Source organism: Oryctolagus cuniculus, chromosome 8, assembly GCF_964237555.1.
Source record: "Oryctolagus cuniculus chromosome 8, mOryCun1.1, whole genome shotgun sequence".
Lineage (NCBI taxonomy): Eukaryota > Metazoa > Chordata > Mammalia > Lagomorpha > Leporidae > Oryctolagus > Oryctolagus cuniculus.
This window is the reverse complement of record NC_091439.1, coordinates 21,229,313-21,248,977: the sequence shown is the minus strand read 5'-3', so window position 1 is coordinate 21,248,977 and position 19,665 is coordinate 21,229,313. Positions and strand designations below refer to the sequence as shown.

Genomic DNA, 19,665 nt, shown 5'->3' with positions numbered 1-19,665 from the left:
TGACTTTCAAGATAAATAAATATATCTTTTTAAAAAAGACATTTTACTGCTGGCACTGTGGTGCTGTGGGTTAATGCCCTGGCCTGAAACGCCAGCATCTCATATGGGCACCGGTTTTGAGACCCAGCTGCTCCACTTCCGATCCAGCTCTCTGCTGTGGCCTGGGAAAGCAGCAGCAGATGGCCCAAGTCCTCAGGCCCCTGTACCCACATGGGAGACCCAGAAGAAGCTCCTGGCTCCTGGCTTCAGATCAGCACAGCTCCAGCCGTTGTGGCTAATTGGGGAGTGAACCATCAGATGGAAGACCTCTCTCTCTCTCTCTCTCTCTCTCTCTGCGTAACTCTGACTTTCAAATCAATAAATAAATCTTTAAAAAAAAGACATTTTACATAAAGAAATAAATTTATCATAACCCTGATTATAGTAATTGAAATGTTCTAAACACAAGCTATTTTTATATCTGCTTCAAGACTATTTTATTATGTATAAATCTTATTCCAGGGATATTTTCACTCTGAGATCTAAACACCAGTTCCTTAGAAACATTAGATATGTGAAAATTTCAACTTTTGAAGTTTAGGCTTAAAAAACTATTAGTGAAAAGATATTCAATGACTTTCATTTTTATGGATTAAAGTAAAAATTTCCTTTTACAAAGTAATGTATGTCTGTTATAAATAAATCATCAAATAGACATAAGATAAAAATTTATAAAGAAAAGTAATTGCATCTTTAGGTAATAGTAACACCTATGCTTTGTTACGTTTTGGTGTCTGGTTACTCAGAAGCTACTTCCTGTCCAAGTCCCTGGGCTCCAGCATCCTCTCTTGTTGCCATGACAGTAATAAACAAATCTGGGCCACTGGGTCAAAATCCTTCATTCATTCACTCATTCATTTGCTCATTCAGCAAATAAATATTAAGCACATTATATTTACATATATGTACTTAGCATACTTATATATTATACATATACATGTACCGGACACTTTGCTCTGTGTTAGAGGTATAGGTAAACTAAATAAACAAAATAGACATGGTCTTTTTCCTCTATAGAGTCCATCCTCTAGTAAGAGAAGTAAATGTCAATAAAAGAGACTCATGAACAGATGAAAAAAGTGGAAACCCTGATGCATCTTCTGAGGGACAGGTGCACAGGATGGTAAGAGGATTGGAAATATGACTCAACCTAGGGTATGAGAAAAAGGTTTCCCGTGGGAGAGAGAGCTGTCCTGGGAGCTGGAGGGTGGGCAGGAATTAACCAGTCTCAATAAAATCAAGGGGATGGCAGCATGCCCAGCACTGCAACAGCAAGAATAGAAGCCTTGTGGTGGGAAGAGAGAACAGTGTGTTTGAGGAATCAGTAGGTCTGAGCAGTTCGGCATGCAAGGTGATAGGAGAGTAGTACAAGAGACCTGCACGTGCCGGAGGAAAGAGTTCATGCACTCATTCGTAGACCATGATAAGGATTTGAGTCTTCCTCTTATACTCCATGGGCAGTGATTGAGGTGATCAATGATTCATTCATATGATCATTGAAGTGATCATATCTACGGTTTATAAAGGTTACTCTGGCTAAGAGGTTGAGAGTCTATTGATTAGGAAAAGAGCATGTGGGTACACTAAGTCTATGACCAGAAATCCAGATGAAAGATGAAGGAGCTTGAAAAAGATTAGTAAAGGGAAATGGGTAAATAGAAAAATACTCCATAGGTAGGCCAATATTTGCTAATGGACGGGTGAGGGATGATGAGAGAGGAGCATGCAAAGGATGATTCCACAGAGCTATTTAAAGAGACGAACTGGGGGCTGGTGCTGTGCATAGTAGATTAAGACTCTGCCTGCAGTACCAGCATCTCATACGGGCATTGGTTCAGGTCCCGGCTATTGCACTTGCAATCTAGCTCCCTACTAATGGTCTGGGAACACAGTGGAAGACAGCTCAAGTGCTTAAGACTCTTTACCCATGTGAGAGACCCGGATTCAGAAGCTCCTGGCTCCTGGCTTCAGATTGGCCCAATTCCACCCATTGCATCCATTTGGGAATTGAAGCAGCGGACGGATGGAAGTTCTCTCACTTCTCTCTCTCTCTCTCTCTCTCTCTCTCTCTCTCTCTCTCCTCTCTCTCTCCTCCCCCTCTCTTTCTGCAACTCTGCCTCTCAAATCAATAAATATTTTAAAAAAGAGACAAACTGGAAGAGAACAGGAGAGTTGGTGAGGTCTGGGGAAGAGATCAGGATTCTGATGTTGATTTTCTGAAGCCAAGTGGAAACAGAAGGAGGATTCACAGGTTGGTTATTCAGAAGAGAGAGCTGGGTGGGGGAGAGAAACTTGTGAAGTGTCTGTGTCTAGACAGTAACTGATATCACCATACACAAGAAAGTATAGAATGAGAGAAGAGGTCCTAGGGTCAGAGCCTGCACAGAAATCTGAGACAGAGCGAGCAGAAAGGAAGGTTCAAAGCTGAGGTGTCTCGACACCAAAGGTACCAAGAGTCTCTGGAAGGAATAATCCAGAAAAAGTCACGTCTGGGGTAATGGGGTGTGTGTGTGTGGGGGGGGTGTAATTGGTAACTTTGGCAAGAATCAAAGGAATTGAGTTGGTGACCAGAATGCAGCACATAGAGAAATGAGTGAAAGTTAGACACTATAGCACCATTACTAGAAGTCTGACTGTGAAAGAAGAGAGAAAAGCTGGTAGCTAATAAGGAATATTGAATAGAGAGGGTTTTTCACATTTTTGTTTTAGAAGGGAAATTCCTATGTTTACAGCATGAGGGATACTTCACTACATTTTCAATTAAAACTTAATAAACTATAATCTATTATTGTCTATAATTCTTTTCTTAAGTACAGTATAACCAAATTTCATTTTCATTATCCAGTAGGTTATTCAGAAGGAAAATGCTAATATTATGCAAGAATTAAATAATCTGAAACTGCATATTATCATCAGTTTCATATAAGATTAGTCTTACAATGGCTAAATTGTGTGTTTTTAAAAAACATCATAGTAATGTGTATTTGTGTGTGGGTATGAGAATGTGTGTGTGTATGTGTGTGAATGTACACCCAATCAGATCACAGCAATACAAAGCAAAATTTGGAAAGTATGGATTTTTGGCAAAATATGGTTTATCACTTATTTTTGGAAATAAAATTTTATTGCAACACACACAAAAGGTGATAAAAAGATTACAATAGAGTATTTAGGTATAGAGAGGTCATTCATAGGGTAATGCTTGTTCTTTTAAATTTATATTTTTGAGAGGCTGAGAGAGCAAGCTCCTGTCTACTGGTTCCCTCCCCCAAATGCTTGCAGTAGCTTGGGCTGGTTGGGCTGAAGCCAGAAGCCAGGAGCTAGGAACTCAATCCTGGTCTCCCACAGGACCACTTGAGTCATCACTCCTGCCTCCCAGGCTCTGCATTAGCAGGGAGCTGGACTCAGAAGCTGGAGCCAGGGATCAAACCCAGGTACTCAGATGTGGGACACAAGCATCTCAATCAGCCTCTTAATTGCTAGGCCAAACGCCTGTCCCTAGGACGAAGTTCCTGAGAGATTGCAATGGGGATGAAATCCAAAGTATGAGTGGAGGCGGTGACTTTTAATGGGAAGAAGGAAGCATCTTCTGTTTGCCCTAGGAAGGAGAGGATGTACAAGGAGTACAGATGGTGGTAGGCTTGCATGTTTAATGGCCAGAGGTTGAAGGAGACTCCATCTGAGCCTTTGGGTTTTTCCGGTGCAGCAATAAGGAAAACCTTCAGCTGATGGGAAAGATGAAGTGTTTGGAAATTTGACAAGCCTGAAGAAGCTTTGAGAGTTATTGAAAGCATATGCATAATATCAAACCAGTAGAAACAATCCAAATTTCCATCCATTAATGAATGGACAAACAAAATATATCATAGGCTACAATGGAATATTATTTAGAAATGAAAAGGAATGATGTAGGGACCAGCACTGTGGTGTAGTAGGTTAAGCCTCTGCTATGGCTTTGGCATCTCTTATGGGCACTGGTTCTAGTCCTGGCTGCTCTTCTTCCAATCCAGCTCTCTACTTGTGGCCTGGGAAAGCAGTGCAACATGGCCCAAGTGCTTGGGCCCCTGTACCTATGTGAGAGACCCAGAAGAAGCTTCTGGCTCCTGGTTTCTAGCTTTGGATAGGCTCAGCTCCAGCCGTTGCAGCCATTTGGGGAGTAAACAAGCAGATGGAAGACCTGTCTCTCTCTCTCTCTATCTGTAATTCTACCTCTTAAATAAATAGTAAATTTTTAAAAAATCATGGAAAATGGTATTAAAAGATAAATTGTGAAGTCTATGCATAGTTCTTTCATACTATGCATTTTCCATGAACATTCTGAAAACCATTTACATGCATGGATTTCATTGGGGGGTCAAAATAAACAGATCTTTTAAATATAATTTTGTTAAAAGATTTTATTTATGTATTTGATAAGCGGGGAGATAGAGAAAAGTATCTTCTATCCAGTAATTCACTTCCCAAATGGCCACAATGCCACAGCTGGGCCAGGAAGAAGTCCAGAGCCCAAAATTCCATTCTGGCTTCCCAAGTGGGTGGCAGGGGCCCAAATACTTGGGCCATCTTCAGCTTCCTCTCATTAGCAAAAATATGGATCAGAAACGGAGCAGCCGTGGCTCAAGCTGGTGCTCCATTATGGCGTGCTGGTATTGCAGGCAGTGGGTTAACACGCTGCATCCCAACATTGGCCCCTAAAACTGTTGCTTTCTTTCTGTTTTCTCCAAACTTTCTGAAGTACTTTCTTAATGTAAAAGTAATGAAAATTTCCTTTCTAAAATACTGTACATACATGGAGACATATCTTAAACCTCCGGAAACACAACATAGCAGAAGACAGGGAAATGACTTAAAAGGCATCTTACCAGAAAACAAGATAATTGGATGTCTCATTTAAAATATAGTGGGGCTGGCGTTTGGCAAGGTGGTTAAGACCCTGATGCTTGGGATGCCTGTATCACAAATCAGAATGGCTGGATTTGAGTCTTGGCTCTGCTCACTCCCTAGTCCAGCTTCCTGAAAATGTGTACCCTGGGTGTCAGCAGGTGATGGCTTAAGTGGTTGGGTCTCTTCCATTCACATGGGAGACCTAGAATGAATACCGGCTCTGTGAATGAATACTGGCTCCCGGCTTCAGCCCAGTCTGGTCCATCCCTGGTTATCATGGGCATTTGGAGAGTTGGCCAGTGGGTGGGAGATCTGTCTATCTCTCTGTATTTTAGATGAGTAATTTTTTAAATAATAAAAATGTTGGAAATCCCAAAAGCCAAATACTACAAGCTACATTACATTTTTTTTCCAATTAAAAAGGACAAGAATGTAACAAGAATGGAGAGACTAGTAAATTTGCTAAAGCCAACAGTTAACTGTCCAACAGAGGACTGGTCTTACCAATGCTAATGCTAACTCTAATTACTTTTAATTCAGTGTACACACTGCCTGTGGGAGTATCTGATGATTTATTTTCATTTGGAGGACTTTTGTGGGATGACCTATGTTCACATACATTAAAAGAATTGCTTTGGTTTATTAACTTCCATAAAAATTACACTTACTGATGTCCTAACATGCAGCAAAACCCTCCAACATCTACACGCCCAGCATTTAAAATTCTATGATGTCGAATTTTCATTGAAATTCTGTAAAGTCAGTATTGCCAGGTCCATTTCACCTATCAGGAAACTGAAATTCATTGTGTACTTTGCCCAAGGTCACGACTCTACACGGGTGACTGGAGAAATGAAACCAGGTCTGGAAGAAGCTTAGTCCTGGCCATACTCTGAAGTACCTGCCAAAAGATGAAAGCCCCTAAAGGCCAACAGAACCAGATCTCTTCAGATGTGTTTTCTAGTAATGATGCTCTCTCTATAAGTGGAAGATAGCATTAGAACGCCAGCCTTATTTTCTGATAACTTACTGGGTTACTTTACCATCTGTATTGTCTGGGTATTCTTGGACATTGCTGGACAGTGTAGGGGATATTATTCTAATGAGAATAATAGGGAAGGAGGAAGCCCGCTTAAACAGTGCAATGGAGGCATCTCTGATCAGCTTAGGGGGCGACAGCTTGCACAATTCAGTTGCTTCCCTCCCACACCACTGCCACTTGGGCTCACTATAAAGTAACCCTCTTGCTGCTTCCTTCTCTTTCAAGACCTGCTTACGTTTTTCCCTTTACTTATCCACAAAACAGAAGTTGAGCCCCCCTTTCATCTTTCAAATCTCTGGTAAAATACTTCCTTGAAGAAGACAACCCTCTCATCCTATCCCAGTGCCACCACCGCTGTTTCTGCTTGCCCTGTGTGTTTCCTCAGAGCACACGTTTATTCCAAACTGTGGATTTGCTGACCTTTGTTTACCGTCCTACGCCACCACTTCCATGTACGCAGGATCTATGTCTTGTCACCCCATTTCTTACCCCAGTGTATAACATTTCAAACTCAGTGGGACTCTTAAATCCGAAAATGATGTTAACAAAAAGCTATTTTTTCCCAGACATATTCCTTTATCTCCTCGTGTTTTTAGCACTTTGATTACATTATCTTCTAAAGTGTGTACGGGGGCTTTGCTTTTCATAAATAATCGGAAAAGATTTCTGTTACAGGATCATGTTAAATTCACGCCCAGAGGCAAACAGAACCTGGACACCCAGGAAGGCTCCGTCTTCTAGCCAACATCCCGGGGGTCCACTTTTGAGGCACGGAGGCAAGTGGAGGGCACAGGCACCAATCGGAGGGAGTCTAGGATGTCCCAGAGTCAGACCCATTCATGTCCTGTGGCCCCGCTCAGCGCCTCCAGCCCTCCAACAGAACTCCACCGAGGCCACCCCGCGCCAACCCCGGTGGGTCCCCTCGGTCCTCCGCCTGCAGGTTGGTCGCCATGGCGCGCTCCCCCGCGCCTCGCCCTGCGGTCCCAGCCCTTCAGTCCCGAGCGGCTGCGGTGCGCGGCATCGCTGCCTCCCTCCAGGCCGGTTTTCTTTTCAGGCTGTCAAGTAGTGCACCCCACCCCCCACCCCCGCCCCGCAACCTCCAAAAGAAAAAAAAAACAAAACTTCTGATCGCTGGCACCAGTTGGATTCCCAACTGACACCTGGACTCAGTCAAGATGGCAAACCCAGGACCGGACATTCGGACGTCCCTCGCTCCGCCCCGCAGCCGAGCCCCCGCGGCGTCGCCCTCGGCCCAGGCCTCCGCCGCCTTCCCGGGCTGGGAGCCGGCTGGGGGCCGCGGGGCGGCCGGGGACCCTGCTCCAGCTTCCCCGAACTACAGATCCCAGGGTGCCTCTCGGACTCCCGCGCCCTCCCTCCCTCGTCCCCTCCCTCCCTCCGTCGGTCTCCTCCTCCCTGGCCCTTGTTGTTGTGGCTGGAAGCGCTCCGGCGGAGTTTAAGAGAAAGTCTGGGCACACAACGGAGCTGGGCCCGACCGTGGGAAGGGGCGGAGGAAGAGGGAGCTCGCAGGCCGGAGAGGGAGGGAGCGGGAGCGGGCGCGGAGCCGCGCGCCCCGGGGTGGGGGAGGCGGCGGGGGAGGAGCGCGAGGGGACGGGACAGTGGGATCCCTCCCTGGAGCCGCGCCGCCGAGCGCCCAGTTCCTCCGCCGCTCCCCGCCCTCCGCGGCGGCCGCGAGAGTGGACCCACCCTCCGCCCGGACCCGCGACCTCTCAAGCGCCCGACTCCCCTGCGCCTGCCCGCCCGCTCGCTCTTCGCCTCAGAATCGGCGGCTCCCTCGCCGGCGCGGGACCTGCCCTGCGTCCGCTGCCCGCGGGAGCCTCGCGGCTTTTTCCTTTTCCTCTCGGCTGCCCGGGCGCCGCGGAGCAGCGACCCGCCCTCCTCCGGGGAAGAGGGAAGGAGGAGATCGCGCCGGGCGCACCGAGACCGAGAGCGGACGCGCGGGACTGGGCATTGTGTGTGTGCCTGTGCATTGCTGTCTTGTTTCGGAAAGCTGCTGGCGGAGGTCCTGTTCCCAGGGGGCGGAGCGCAGGGGGCCCGAGGCTCCGGCTCCGTGTCCGGGCAGAGTCCCGCGGAGCCCAAACGCTGCTTGAAGCGGCGGCCGGCGGGACCCCGAGGTGGGCGCACTGAAAGGAGGCCGGCGCGCCTTCGGCCCCGCGGAAACCGCGGCTCACGTTGCGCTCCCGCCTGCTGACCTGAGGAGGAGAGAGGCTCGATCGCGCCGGGCCAGCGAGCCGCGGAGCCGGCCAGCCCCGACGGCCCGGGGTGCGTGTCGGCTGTGTCGGGAGCGCGCCCACCGGGCTCTCGATCGGGCACCATGAGCGGCGGCGAAGTGGTCTGCTCGGGATGGCTCCGCAAGTCCCCGCCGGAGAAAAAGTTGAAGCGTTATGTAAGTAGAGCCCCGGCCGCCGCGCCCACACCCCTCCTCGGGGCCGCCCATCTCGGCCTCTTTCCCCCCCGGCCCCTGGCAGCCTCGGGACCGGGTGCTGTTCACGCTCGCCCTGGTTCCACTTGGCCAGCAACTTTGCTGCTTTGGATCCCAGCCGGCCCTGCTTCGCGGGCCTCGGCGTCCCCTCGGAGGGCCCGGCGTTTCCAGCTGAGCGCCGCTGCCTGGTTTCCTTCTTGCTTTTAGCCGGGGTAGGGGGCCACGACGAGAGGGGCGGTCACCTTTCTTGATAGCCGCCGCTGTGCCCCCACATTTCGCGCACTAGGAAAACTGCCCCCAGCCCTCCTCCCTTTAGTCCACGCTCCCGGCTCCTGCCCCTCCAGGCGGACCTGCGACATTGATAGGAGAGACCTGCAAAAGGCGTAGAAAAAGCAAAGTTCTTAGGCGCCCTGGCGTTGGCCGAGCAGGGTTCGCATTTTCGCGGTTGGAATTGAGAGGCACTGGGGTTTGGCCCGAGAACCTTGGCGGCTGCGTGCGCTGGGGGGAGCCTAGTGGCTGGTGTTTGGGCGCCTTGGTCGCGCTGTCATGCCCCGCTGAAGCCACGAGGGATTTCTGTGTGTTGCAGTCCCTTCCCAGGGCACCGGAGTGGCTTACATGGTATTTGTGTAATAGATACGAGACGCACACTGTGTGTCAAGTCGTCGTAGCTATTGGGAGAAATATTCCTTGAAAGACTCCGCCTCACTGTAGTGGGAATCCCTGTCCTCTAAAGGGCTCTGGTATTCCTCCTCCCCATTGGTTCGTTGGTCGCTGGCCCCTGCAAAGGGAAGAAATGACACTTCTGTCCTGGCATCTGGAGAAACATGACTTTCTGTAAGTTGTGTTTTCAAAAGCAAAACAAATGCTCCCGTAAGCTTGAGGCACTACCTGCGTGGATGGAACCTGTTTTTTTTTGTTTTTTTTTTTAAAGAACATCTACAGTTGGTATGGAGCTCCGGTTAATCCTGTTAGTCACTGTTTACTTGCATAGCAGAGAGTGAAGTGTGATATTTAACTTCACTGACAGCTCCCCAGTGAGTTTCTGGTTTACTTTCCGTTTGTTATGGACAGCTAATTTTGCGGAGGGACTCGCTTCCAAATCCTGGCTCTGTCTATCATAGTTTGCCCGAATATTTTGGTAAAGATGCACACACTTGATGCTAAAAATTTGAGAGAGGCAGGGGCAGGGTTGTTTGCTTTGTGTTTGTTTTAGCTTTCAGTTCTGAAGAGAAGCTTTCATGGGTGACAGAGAGGAGGAGTTGGAAGGTAGATATGTTTGTTTTGAGAAGGCACAGTTTAGGAAAGACATGGACCTAAGAGATGAGGTTCTTGGGAGAACTAAAGAGTAACACGCAACTCGCTAGTGGTAGTGGAGTTTAATGCTTTCTTTTGCATGGTTGCTTCATGACTCACTCAAAAGACATCAAGACTGTACTAGGCACCAACCATAAGGTTAGGAAATCCTATAGGAAAAAGCCTTGCCTCTTACGCTTGCAGTTTAAGATAATAGTAACCAGGAAGAAAATCAACCGAAAAGATTGTATCTTTAAAAGGACTAAAAAAGTAAATATATATATATTTATATTTGTATGCATTTGGTGGAACAGTTAAGATGCTGTTTGAGCTTCCCTCCCATATCTGAGTACCCAGCTTGAGTCCCTGCTATTCCACTTCTGATCCAGCATCCTACTCTTGGGCACTGAGGGAGGCAGTCGATAGTGGCTCAGGTCTCGGGTCCCAGCCACCCACATGGGAGACTTGGATTGCATTCTGTGCTCCTGGCTTCAGCTTGACCCAGCGCTGGCTGTCACAGGCATTTTGGGCATGAACCAGTGGATGGAAAAATCTCTATGTGTCGCTCATTGTTTCTCTGCCTTTGGAATACAATAAAAAATGTATTTGATCTTATTTGATGATTAAACCATTTTTCTGAGGTAGATTTTTATCTCTGTTTTACACAAAATAGGCTATATAACCAGAGTGTGCCAGAGGTAGGATTTGGAGCCCAAATCTGCCTGCCTGACTGAGGTTTAAAGGTTGGTGACTTCATCTGGCTCATTCAGATGTGGAGCTCAGACTAGGTCATCTCTGAAGGTCCATTCAAGTTATAGTCTGTGATTCTGTGAATATGAGTTGAGAATGCAAAGAACAGGCAGGCTGTAGATTAGGGACACAGTGCTGATGTCTTTGCCTTCAAGTAGCTTTCCGAGTCTTTGGGGTGATGAGATAAGCATATGTGAAAAAGTCAGCCAGCAGTACCCGAGTTGAGTGGTATGGATATTTTATAGATTATTTTTTAAACATTTATTTATTTCTTTGAAAGAGAGGTTAGAGAGAGAGAGAGAGAGAAGAGACAGGGATCTTCTATCTGCTAGTTCACTCCCCAAATGGCTGTATTGGCCAGGACTTGGCCAGGTTGAAGCTAGGAACTCCATCTGGGTCTCCCATGTGGGTGGCAGGGGCCCACATAACAAATATCATCAAATATATTTGGCCATCTTCCCCTGCTTTCTCAGGCACATTAGCAGGGAGCTGTTTGGGAAGTAGAGCAGCTGGGACTCAAACCATTGCCAATATGGGATGCCAGTGTTGCAGGCATTAGCTTTACTTGCTGTACCACAACACTGGCCCTTTTATAGATACTTTGAGAAACAAGCTCAATGTAGATTGAAATCCTAGAAATAGTTGAGGCAGTGAGTTCCTAAATTGTTTTGCAGCAGTGGAGAGTGTTGCCTGCTGTGGCAATAGGTTTTTGGTTTGTTTCTACACTGGTAATGGAGATGGAGATGGCCCAGGAAGACCATGGGCAAGTAGCCTTACAACTGAGGGGCCAGGAGGACCATGTTACAAGTTGAGGCTTGCCTTAAGCTTTTTATCTGTTGAGGTGGTTGCCCAGAATATTTTGATATTCTCAAATTATTGATCTTTTGGTCTTAATATCCATTTAGAATGTTTTCTGATAAAGCAGTTTTGGTCCTGGAAGATACAGGCATGCATATTCATTTTCTGTGTTTGTTTTCTTTTCATGTAGACCATTTTCTGCATGAAAGGGAGCGTTGTTGGCCACCTAGTCTGCAAAATATTGCTTGATAATGGATTTTAATGAACAGGTTTGCTGTGAAAAAATATGTTGGATGCTTGGAACTATAATTATTAAATGAGACTTCTGGCATTTATGAACATCCTGATTTGGTTGGGAAATATTTCACCTGTGGGGTTTTGACAGTTGTCTCACCATTTACAGTGTTTATAGGGTAGTCCGAACACTGATTACTATGATATTGAAGGGTGTTTAAGATGAAAAATTGTTTTAGTTCTTTTTTTTAATATTTATTTATTTGAAAGTCACAGTTACACTGAGAGAGAAGGTGAGGCAGAGAGGGAGAGAGGTAGAAAGAGAGAGAGAAAGAGAAGGGTGTTCCATCCGCTGGTTCACTTCCCAGTTGGCCACAACAGCTGGAGCTGTGCTCATCTGAAGCCAGGAGCAGGTGCCGGGGCCCAAGGACTTGGTCATCTTCTACTGCTTTCCCAGACCATAGCAGAGGGCTGGATCAGAAGTACGGCAACTGGGTCTTGAACTGGCACCCATGTGGGATTCCGGCACTGCAGTGGCGGCTTTACCCACTACGCCACAGATGTCTTTAAAGACATCTCAAATTATGGCCGCCAGCAATCCATTACAAATCCATAGTATGTTTGCCATTTCCTAGTCAACTTAAGCAGCATTGTTTGCTTGCACACTGTGTGTTCAACTAATGTGGAAGCCTTTCTCTAATTTTCTTAACTTTTTACATTTATTTATTCATATATTTGAGCAGCAGAGAGGCAAAGAGAGAGTGTCTGAGCATGCTCCTTTCTGCTGGTTCACTTCCTTATGCCCAGGGTGGCCCCTAGGCTGATGCCTAGAACAAGAACACAACCCAGATTTCCCACGAGGGTGGCAGGAGCCCAATCACTTGGGCCATCACCCTCGCCTTCCAGGGTCTATCTGTATTAGCAGGAAACTGGAATTGAGAACTGGGGCCAGGAGTTGAACAGAAATACAACCAACTGTAGCTTAACTACCAGGACAGACTCCTACCATTGGAATTTCCTAAAGAGAGTGACAATGATGAACTAAAACAAATTGAGAAAGACTGAAGTGGTGAGCAGATTCCCTGCTTTCTCTTATCTTTCTAATTTATTCTGTATTTGCAAAACAATAAGAATAATTTTTTAAAAATATTTCTTTTATTTTGATTTAAAAGGCAGAGTTATAGAGAGAAGGAGAGAGATCTTCCCATCTGCTGATTCACTCTCCAAGTGGGCACCAACCGCTGAGGCTGGGCCAGGCTGAAACCAGGAACCTGGAACTCCATCTGAGTCTCCCATGTGGGTGCAGGGGCCCAAGCACTTGGGCCATCTTCCGCTGCTTTCTCAGGTGTGTTAGCAGGGAGCTGAATGAGAAGTGGAGCTGCCAGGACTGGAACTGGCTCTTTCATGGAATGCTGGCATTAACCTGCTTAACAGCTTAACCTGCTGCACCACAACACCAGCCCCGGTGAGGATCTTTTGTATGTGCTTATAAATTTTTTAAAGACCACTTAAAATGGAGGTGTGGGGCTGGTGTTGTGGTGTAGTGGGTTAAGCTGCTACCTGCAATGCCAGCGTTGGTGCTAGTTTGAGTCCTGGCTGCTCCACTTCCAGTCCAGCTCCCTGCTAATATACCTGGGAAAGCAGCGGAAGATGACCCAAGTGCTTCTGTCCCTGTACCCCCATGGAAGAACCAGATGAAGCTCCAAGCTTCTGGCTTTGGCTGGGCCCAGCCCCAGCCATTGCAGCCATTTGGAGAGTAAACCAGCAGATGGAAGATCTCTCTCTCTCTCCCTCTCTCTCTCTATAACCCTCCCTTTCAAAAAAAATAAATCTTTAAAAAAAAGGAGGTGAAAATTTTTATGCTTTTCATTCAGTTTTGGTATTACTGTGTTGCTGGTTTTCTCCTGTTTTATATAGTAGACAGCCTCTTTCTTTTTTATTTTGTTAAGGATGGGAGTAGAATGCTATACAGATCACTGTCATTAGGATTATAGAAAACAAACTCTTGATAATATGCACTCAACAGCAGTGCACAGATTTTTTTCAGAGTTAAAGAACTAATGGTGGGATTTTCAGCAAGACTTGAAATTTTAGCTGAAATACAGTGTAAGTCTGTAAACAGAAGATTGCTTCAAGCCAGCTGGCTACCGCCGTGGCCTTGCAGGAGGCACTTGCCTGTGGCCTGTCACAAGCCTGGGCACCAGGTTCAGGATCCTCCCTGGCCTGGCTGTTGGCACTGGGCAGGTGTGCACCCCAGCAGGAAAACCTGCTTCTGAGGCCAGAGCAAGGTGGCCTGATAGCTGACAGCCAGCCTGGGAGCAAGGCTCAGCCTGCTCTTGGGTGGGTAATCTGTGCTCAGCGTGGGCTCTGTCTGCTCTGCAGCTGCCAGTTAATAAGACAGCTCTTGTCTGGACTTCAAGAACATACCCCGGGTTCTGGAAATGCGCCTAGAAACAGAAGTAGCCCCTCCTACCCGGTGAGCACCTGACATCTGATGTGGAGGATGGGGCGCGGGCCAGCATCTCCTCGGTTCAGGACAACTGAGGGCCTGTGCTAAGCACCAAGTCCCCGTTGTCACTGCCACAGAGAGGACTGCGATTGGAAGCTCCTTCTCCCCTTTTTGGTGGTCATCAGGAGCAATCACCAGACTCTGATCTTTCACTCAGTGACTGGACAAGCCTAGTTATTCTGTTGAAAGAAGAATCTTCTTGCTCTCTTGGTGTCAATAAACATCCCATTGGAATTCCTGATGATTTCTTTTTGCTCCTGTGTGGCAGGAACTTTGACCCTAGCAATCACATTAAGCCTTTATGATAGTTAATTCTTTTGTTTTACTCAAGGTTAATGCTAAGTACAGAATGCTCCATGTAAAGCTTGCTGAATTTGTAAATCCGATTGTTGATTATTGGGATTAAAAATTACCATTAGGAAGGTATATCAATCAGGAGGGCAGTTTTAGAATTCTCCGCTTTTTAAAAAAAAAATATTTTTAAGACGTTAGCAAGATGGCAAAAACTATTCTTGGGTAATCTGGCTGACAGCACAGTTGGATATCTCGTTGTATTTTGCTGCAATAAATCAGCTTAGGAAATATGTAGAGTATAAAATGACTGGGTTTTAGGGAGTAAAATGCCATATTTTGGAGTTAATCTTAAAAGTATTTGGTTAAGTACTTCATAAATTATAGATTGAGAAAGTTTAAAAGGTGTTTGAATTCAAAATGTTACGAATCAGCTCTCCTGATTTTCTGAGACTGACAGAAAGTACACCATAGTAAGTGGAGGTGGACTACCACTTTACTTTTGAAGGATTTTGTTTTCAAAAAGTCATTTGACACAAGCACTGGTGGGTCAAATGGTGGAAGCAAACCCACACTGAGTGGAGGGACCCACACTCCACTTGGCCTTGCCACACACCCGCACAGGGTCTGATCCTTGTGATCCCAGTTTCCCTTATCTGTGATGTATGAGACAGAAGGGCCTAAATTGTCTTGCAGTTTAGCATTCCTCTTTGCAGACATTTCCTTGAGTGGGAGGGGGCAAACGGGGAACTTTTTAGTAGGCTTCCTTTGGGGGCAAGAAATCTTAGCTTCTTGTTCATCTTGAATAGTTTAGTGAATGTATTAGAAACTGATGAGGCAGACTTCTTTGGGGCCTGTGCTGTTTCTCTTCACAGAATGTAGTTGTGCTCAGCATCATCCAGGCAGAGAGAGAGAGAGAGAGAGAGAGAGAGAGAGAGAGACAGAGAGAGAGATAGCCTGGTTCATAGTAGAAGTTCAAGCAGCATCTGTCAATTAAATAAACAGGTATTTCAGGAGCTTTTGTAAGGTGCTGTGTGTGGAATGTTGTGAAAGCAAAGACCCACTCCCTGGCCTTCAGGAGTTTCTAATCTGTTTGTGAAAACAAGCTATAAATGCACAAACATTGAATCCATTTTACAAGAGATATGTTACAAGGCCGTATAGGATTAATTGCCAGATGAGGGCTATGGAGCATAATTGCCTGGAGTTCAGACTGAGAGTGGAGGGGAGGAGGAGTGCCAGCCAGGAGTTCACAAATGCGTTTCAGGCTCTGTTCTTGGAAGAACTGAGTTAACTGCTGGCAGCAATACACCAGCATAGGGGAAGGCTGGTGTTAAGTGAGGAGGAGGGCATCCTAGTGCAAAGAACTGCGTAGGAACAGTCTCACGCATTGAGTGCGGATGTCAGCTTAACTCCCAGCTTGAGAAGTTTAAGGTTTTGGTTCTGCCAAGACCCTCAGTGCTCCTGAGGGGCTCCTAACTACAAGTGCATTTTCTGCCTCAAACTAGAAGCAAACAAACCAAACAACTTGTTTGGTCACCTGAACTTATTAAAATTCCAAGGGCCATGCATTATTTAAGATTTCTTTATGTCCGTTTGGAGCTAAGTAATTCATTCTGGCAAGCATTTCGTTTGCAACAGAGAGGGAGCACGTTCTGGAGGGAGGAAGAATAAAAGGACCTTTGATTCCTTCGCTTCTGAGGGCCAGGGCCGCCTTGGGCCAGCGTCTTATTCTGGACTTTGGAAGCCATCTTAGCCCAGCTGTGGGAGTGCCAGCTAGTGCTGGAGGAACGAGAATAGCGCCATTGGGTCCCGTCACATCCCTCTGACTGCTGATAGAGGAGTTTCTCTCCTTTCACATTTCCTTGCAGTAACGTGGCAGTTCATTTCCCCCAAGTTAGAGCTCCATCGGAATGTACCCTTTGAACTTGGACTGAAGTCAGAACATCTCTGTGACTCCTTTTATCTCAGCCTGTCTGTCGACCAAGTACAGAAAACTTAATCAAGTCGCAGGTCTCTTTATTCTCCCTTCTTGGACTACAGCACAAATACAGTTAGCATTCTTTTCTTCTGTAGATTACTTTTGGGGAGCAGTGGCCCACTGTACCATGGATTTGCACATTTATTAAATAAGTAGCCTCTTCAGTTGCCAACCTGATGGCCCCAGGATCCTTAGTGAATTGTGGATGGCAATGTAGGCCTGTTCAGTTGCTGGGAAAATGCCCTCCAGGACCCGGAAGCTTCTGGCCATTCGAGCCTTGTATGCCTGAGCACCTTAACCAATTAATACAAGAATACCTTAATTCCAGAAAGAATCTTTTGTGTTGTCATCAATTCACTTATTCATAGGTCAAATTCTCCCCAGTTTGCGTTGCTGGATGGTGCATAGAAAATCTAACTTACCAGCTTTTGACACACCCCCCCCCCCCACCAACAGCCTGTTTTATCCCCAAAGAGTTAACACCATGTGCACTGCAATGCATATTTGGTTGTTATCTCTCTTACATTAGCTCTTGAAGCATTCTGATTACAACTTGTAGCTGCCAAGCCCTGTCCTGCAGCATTATCTGGAACAGAAATTTTCCATGTGGTTGTTTAGCAGAGCGACTCCATGCATGTACACACTGCACGTGAGGACGTAAGAGGTAAAGGAATAGCGCTTCTAGGAGGGGAAATGTGAGTTATCTTCAAATGTTTTCTACTACTTCATTGTTCTTTCCTTACTTTTTTGTGTGTTTTTCAGAAATGTTTATCGTATTTCTAAACTGAGTTTTCTTTTACATGGACTGGAAAGAGTGCCAGACTTATCAAGAGTTTTTCTTACGGTGGTGTTTTTGTCCTCTCAGGGTTTTACTTTGAATTTGTGTTTTGCGTAGTACTGCCCCTAAGTTATGTGCTCAGAAAACAATGTCCTAAAAGGAAAAAAACAAAACAAAACAAAAACAAATGGCTACATTGTTCCATGAATTAAAAACAATATATGCAGAGTCCAACTATTTCTTTTCAATGTAAAAATCTTGGGTCTTTTTATTTTTTTGAAGGAAGAAAAATACTAAAGGTTCACTATCCTGTTTATTGTTTCTCCTTTCCCTTTCTGATTTATTTTCTTTTGCTTTGTCTCCGATACTTCAGGGTTTTTTGAAACAGTTTCATATACTTTTCTTTAAGGACAGGGGATACAGGGAGAAACCACCCGGATCTATTGGTTCTATTTTACGTTTCAAGGATCTAAAGTGAGGGAGGCCAGCCTCTGGTCTGAGTGGGGGAAGGGAATGACAGGCAGTACCAAGGCTTTGTAACTTGTTTGCACGTTGCTCCTTCCCATTGGAAGTACTGAGGGTACTTAGAAGGCTCTTGGGAAAGCTGGAAATCCAAAGCTGAGGTGCATTTTCTGTAGCCCCACTCTCCCCCTACTTGAGACAAGCAGGTAAGTGTCCTTTTAGTTATGAAGCGTGTTGTCCAGTGACTACGTGGACTGCCACAGCAGGAGAATGCAGCTGGTTTTTGTTTTGTTTTTTACTGTTGTTTGAAATGCAACAGTGTGCCAGCTGCTATAAAATTTTATTTGCTAAATAGCTTTTTTTTTTCGAAGTAGGAGAAAGGTGAAAGTACTCTTTGTCCCCAGTTGCCTGCTCTCCCTGGCTCTTCCTATTGGTTTCCCCGTCTTCCTCTGTAATGGAAACCTAGCCACCAACATCACAAGTATTTGTGTCAGAATCTTGACTTGCATGTTCTTTCCTCTCTTCTCCGGGAAGGGGAAGGTATTAGTTTGTATGGCTATTAAGTAGTAATGGAGAAAAGGAGCCCTGGTATCCACCCAGTACGCAGTTTGTTTTTCCCCCTCCCAAAATGCAGTGTTTAGTTACTACTGTCTTGGGAAATGTGGTCAGGCCGCCTTCTGGCCCGCACCACTCCTCCCTGGGATAGGACTACCTGACTGAAGAATTAAGTGCCTGTTGGGCTTTCTCAGCCCCGGCCCATAACCCATGCCCAGCAGTGCCTTGGCCAGAGTTGTTAGTGAAGGTTTGGAAGGCTGACCGACACCTGGGTTATCTGGAGAGAGAGGGCTGCTTCTTCAGTCTTTCACTCTGGGAAGAGAAGCTTTTGGTAAAATTCTGCCTTCGGTGTTTTGAATTCCAATGGTGTTGTGTAGAGCTTGGTGAGGAATAATTACCTCATTCTGGTAGGGAGGTATTATTTGAACCCCACTGCCTTCTGGCAAAATTATAACTGACCCCAAAGTTACGTAGGAGTATTTGGACTTCACAGCGTCCATCTGACAATTTCAGACTTCAGGGTTTGAAGCATTGAGAAAAGGTAAAAGGAGAAACTGAGCTGGTAGAAATGCGAACTATTTGGGAAGGTAGTTTATTCCTAGTGATGCCATTACACAAAACCAGAGCCTTTTGAACAGTGTGCATTGGATTTATGGCCAAAGAGAAGGGCATACAATCAAACTGGTACCATTGGCCAGATTTCTTTTTTCTTTCTCTTTGAAGCAGTCAAATCATCGACGGTCAAATTTACAAATGTGTGGTGCTTCCGAAAGGAAAAGCAAACCTAATGTATTTTTCTAGGTGATTTTCATAACGATCCGCAGCACACACAGTAGAAGGTGCGTACACATGATCTGTTTACAGAGAAAATTACAGCTTCGCTTATCATGCTTTAGTGTTTGTAATAGGATATCACTTTCCAGAGGACAAAGATGGCATTTGTTCTTTGTCTAAAATGTATGGTGTAGTGCCTTGCATGAGCTACTAAACAGTACGACCAACTAATTGTAGAATTTTGAACCTAAAATCACAAATTGTCTTGTCCAATATTTCTCCACCTTTTCTAATCCATTCTACTCTTCATGTATTGTTTGGTTTCCAATTCATTCTTACTTTCTGTGATGTATATTACAAAAACAATTGAGTATCTTTTTTTCCCCAGTCACACACATCTCCTCCTCTACTAGTTGAGAGTCCAACCTCCTCATTTTACAGGGAATGAAAATTAGCCTCTGGAAGGCTAATTGATTTGTCCAGAGGTCACACAACTTAACCAGCTGTTCTGTCAGGGTCAGCTCTCTCACCTTCCAGGTCACATCCATTCAGTCCTGACTTGAGTGCCTGCTGTGAGAAGGCACTGTGAAGAATTGGGAAGAAGAGAGGCAAATGGAGACTGCCTTCCCTTTGAAGAGTTTGTGTGCTGCTGGTGAACGCTGGGTGCACTCACTGTTGCGAGTTGTATTCTCACCAGTGATGGGTGAGATGAGCTCTGGGGGAGTTCAGCACAAGGAGGTTCCTTCAGGGACTGTGTGAAGGTTTAATGAAGCTGCCAAGAGACATTTCACCAGCACCTCAAAAGGGGGATGCCTTTTTAAAGACGGGACGAATT

At 45.9% G+C, this 19,665-nt stretch overlaps 1 protein-coding gene across 5 annotated transcripts in view; it reads left to right on the top strand.

The window, feature by feature from the left end:
- The first annotated feature begins 8,236 nt into the window (after positions 1 to 8,236).
- Positions 8,237 to 19,665, top strand: part of GAB1 (GRB2 associated binding protein 1) — a 132,335-nt gene continuing 120,906 nt past the window's right edge. For 4 of the 5 annotated variants that reach the window (XM_017347322.3, XM_002716934.4, XM_017347321.3 and 1 more), the window contains exon 1: positions 8,237 to 8,369. In XM_017347322.3, coding sequence (XP_017202811.1) covers positions 8,298 to 8,369 — 72 coding nt within the window. In that variant the 5' untranslated portion in view covers positions 8,237 to 8,297. Of the gene's footprint in view, positions 8,370 to 16,869; positions 16,957 to 19,665 lie in introns of those variants that run through there. The other variant, XM_070047490.1, reaches the window with a different exon arrangement.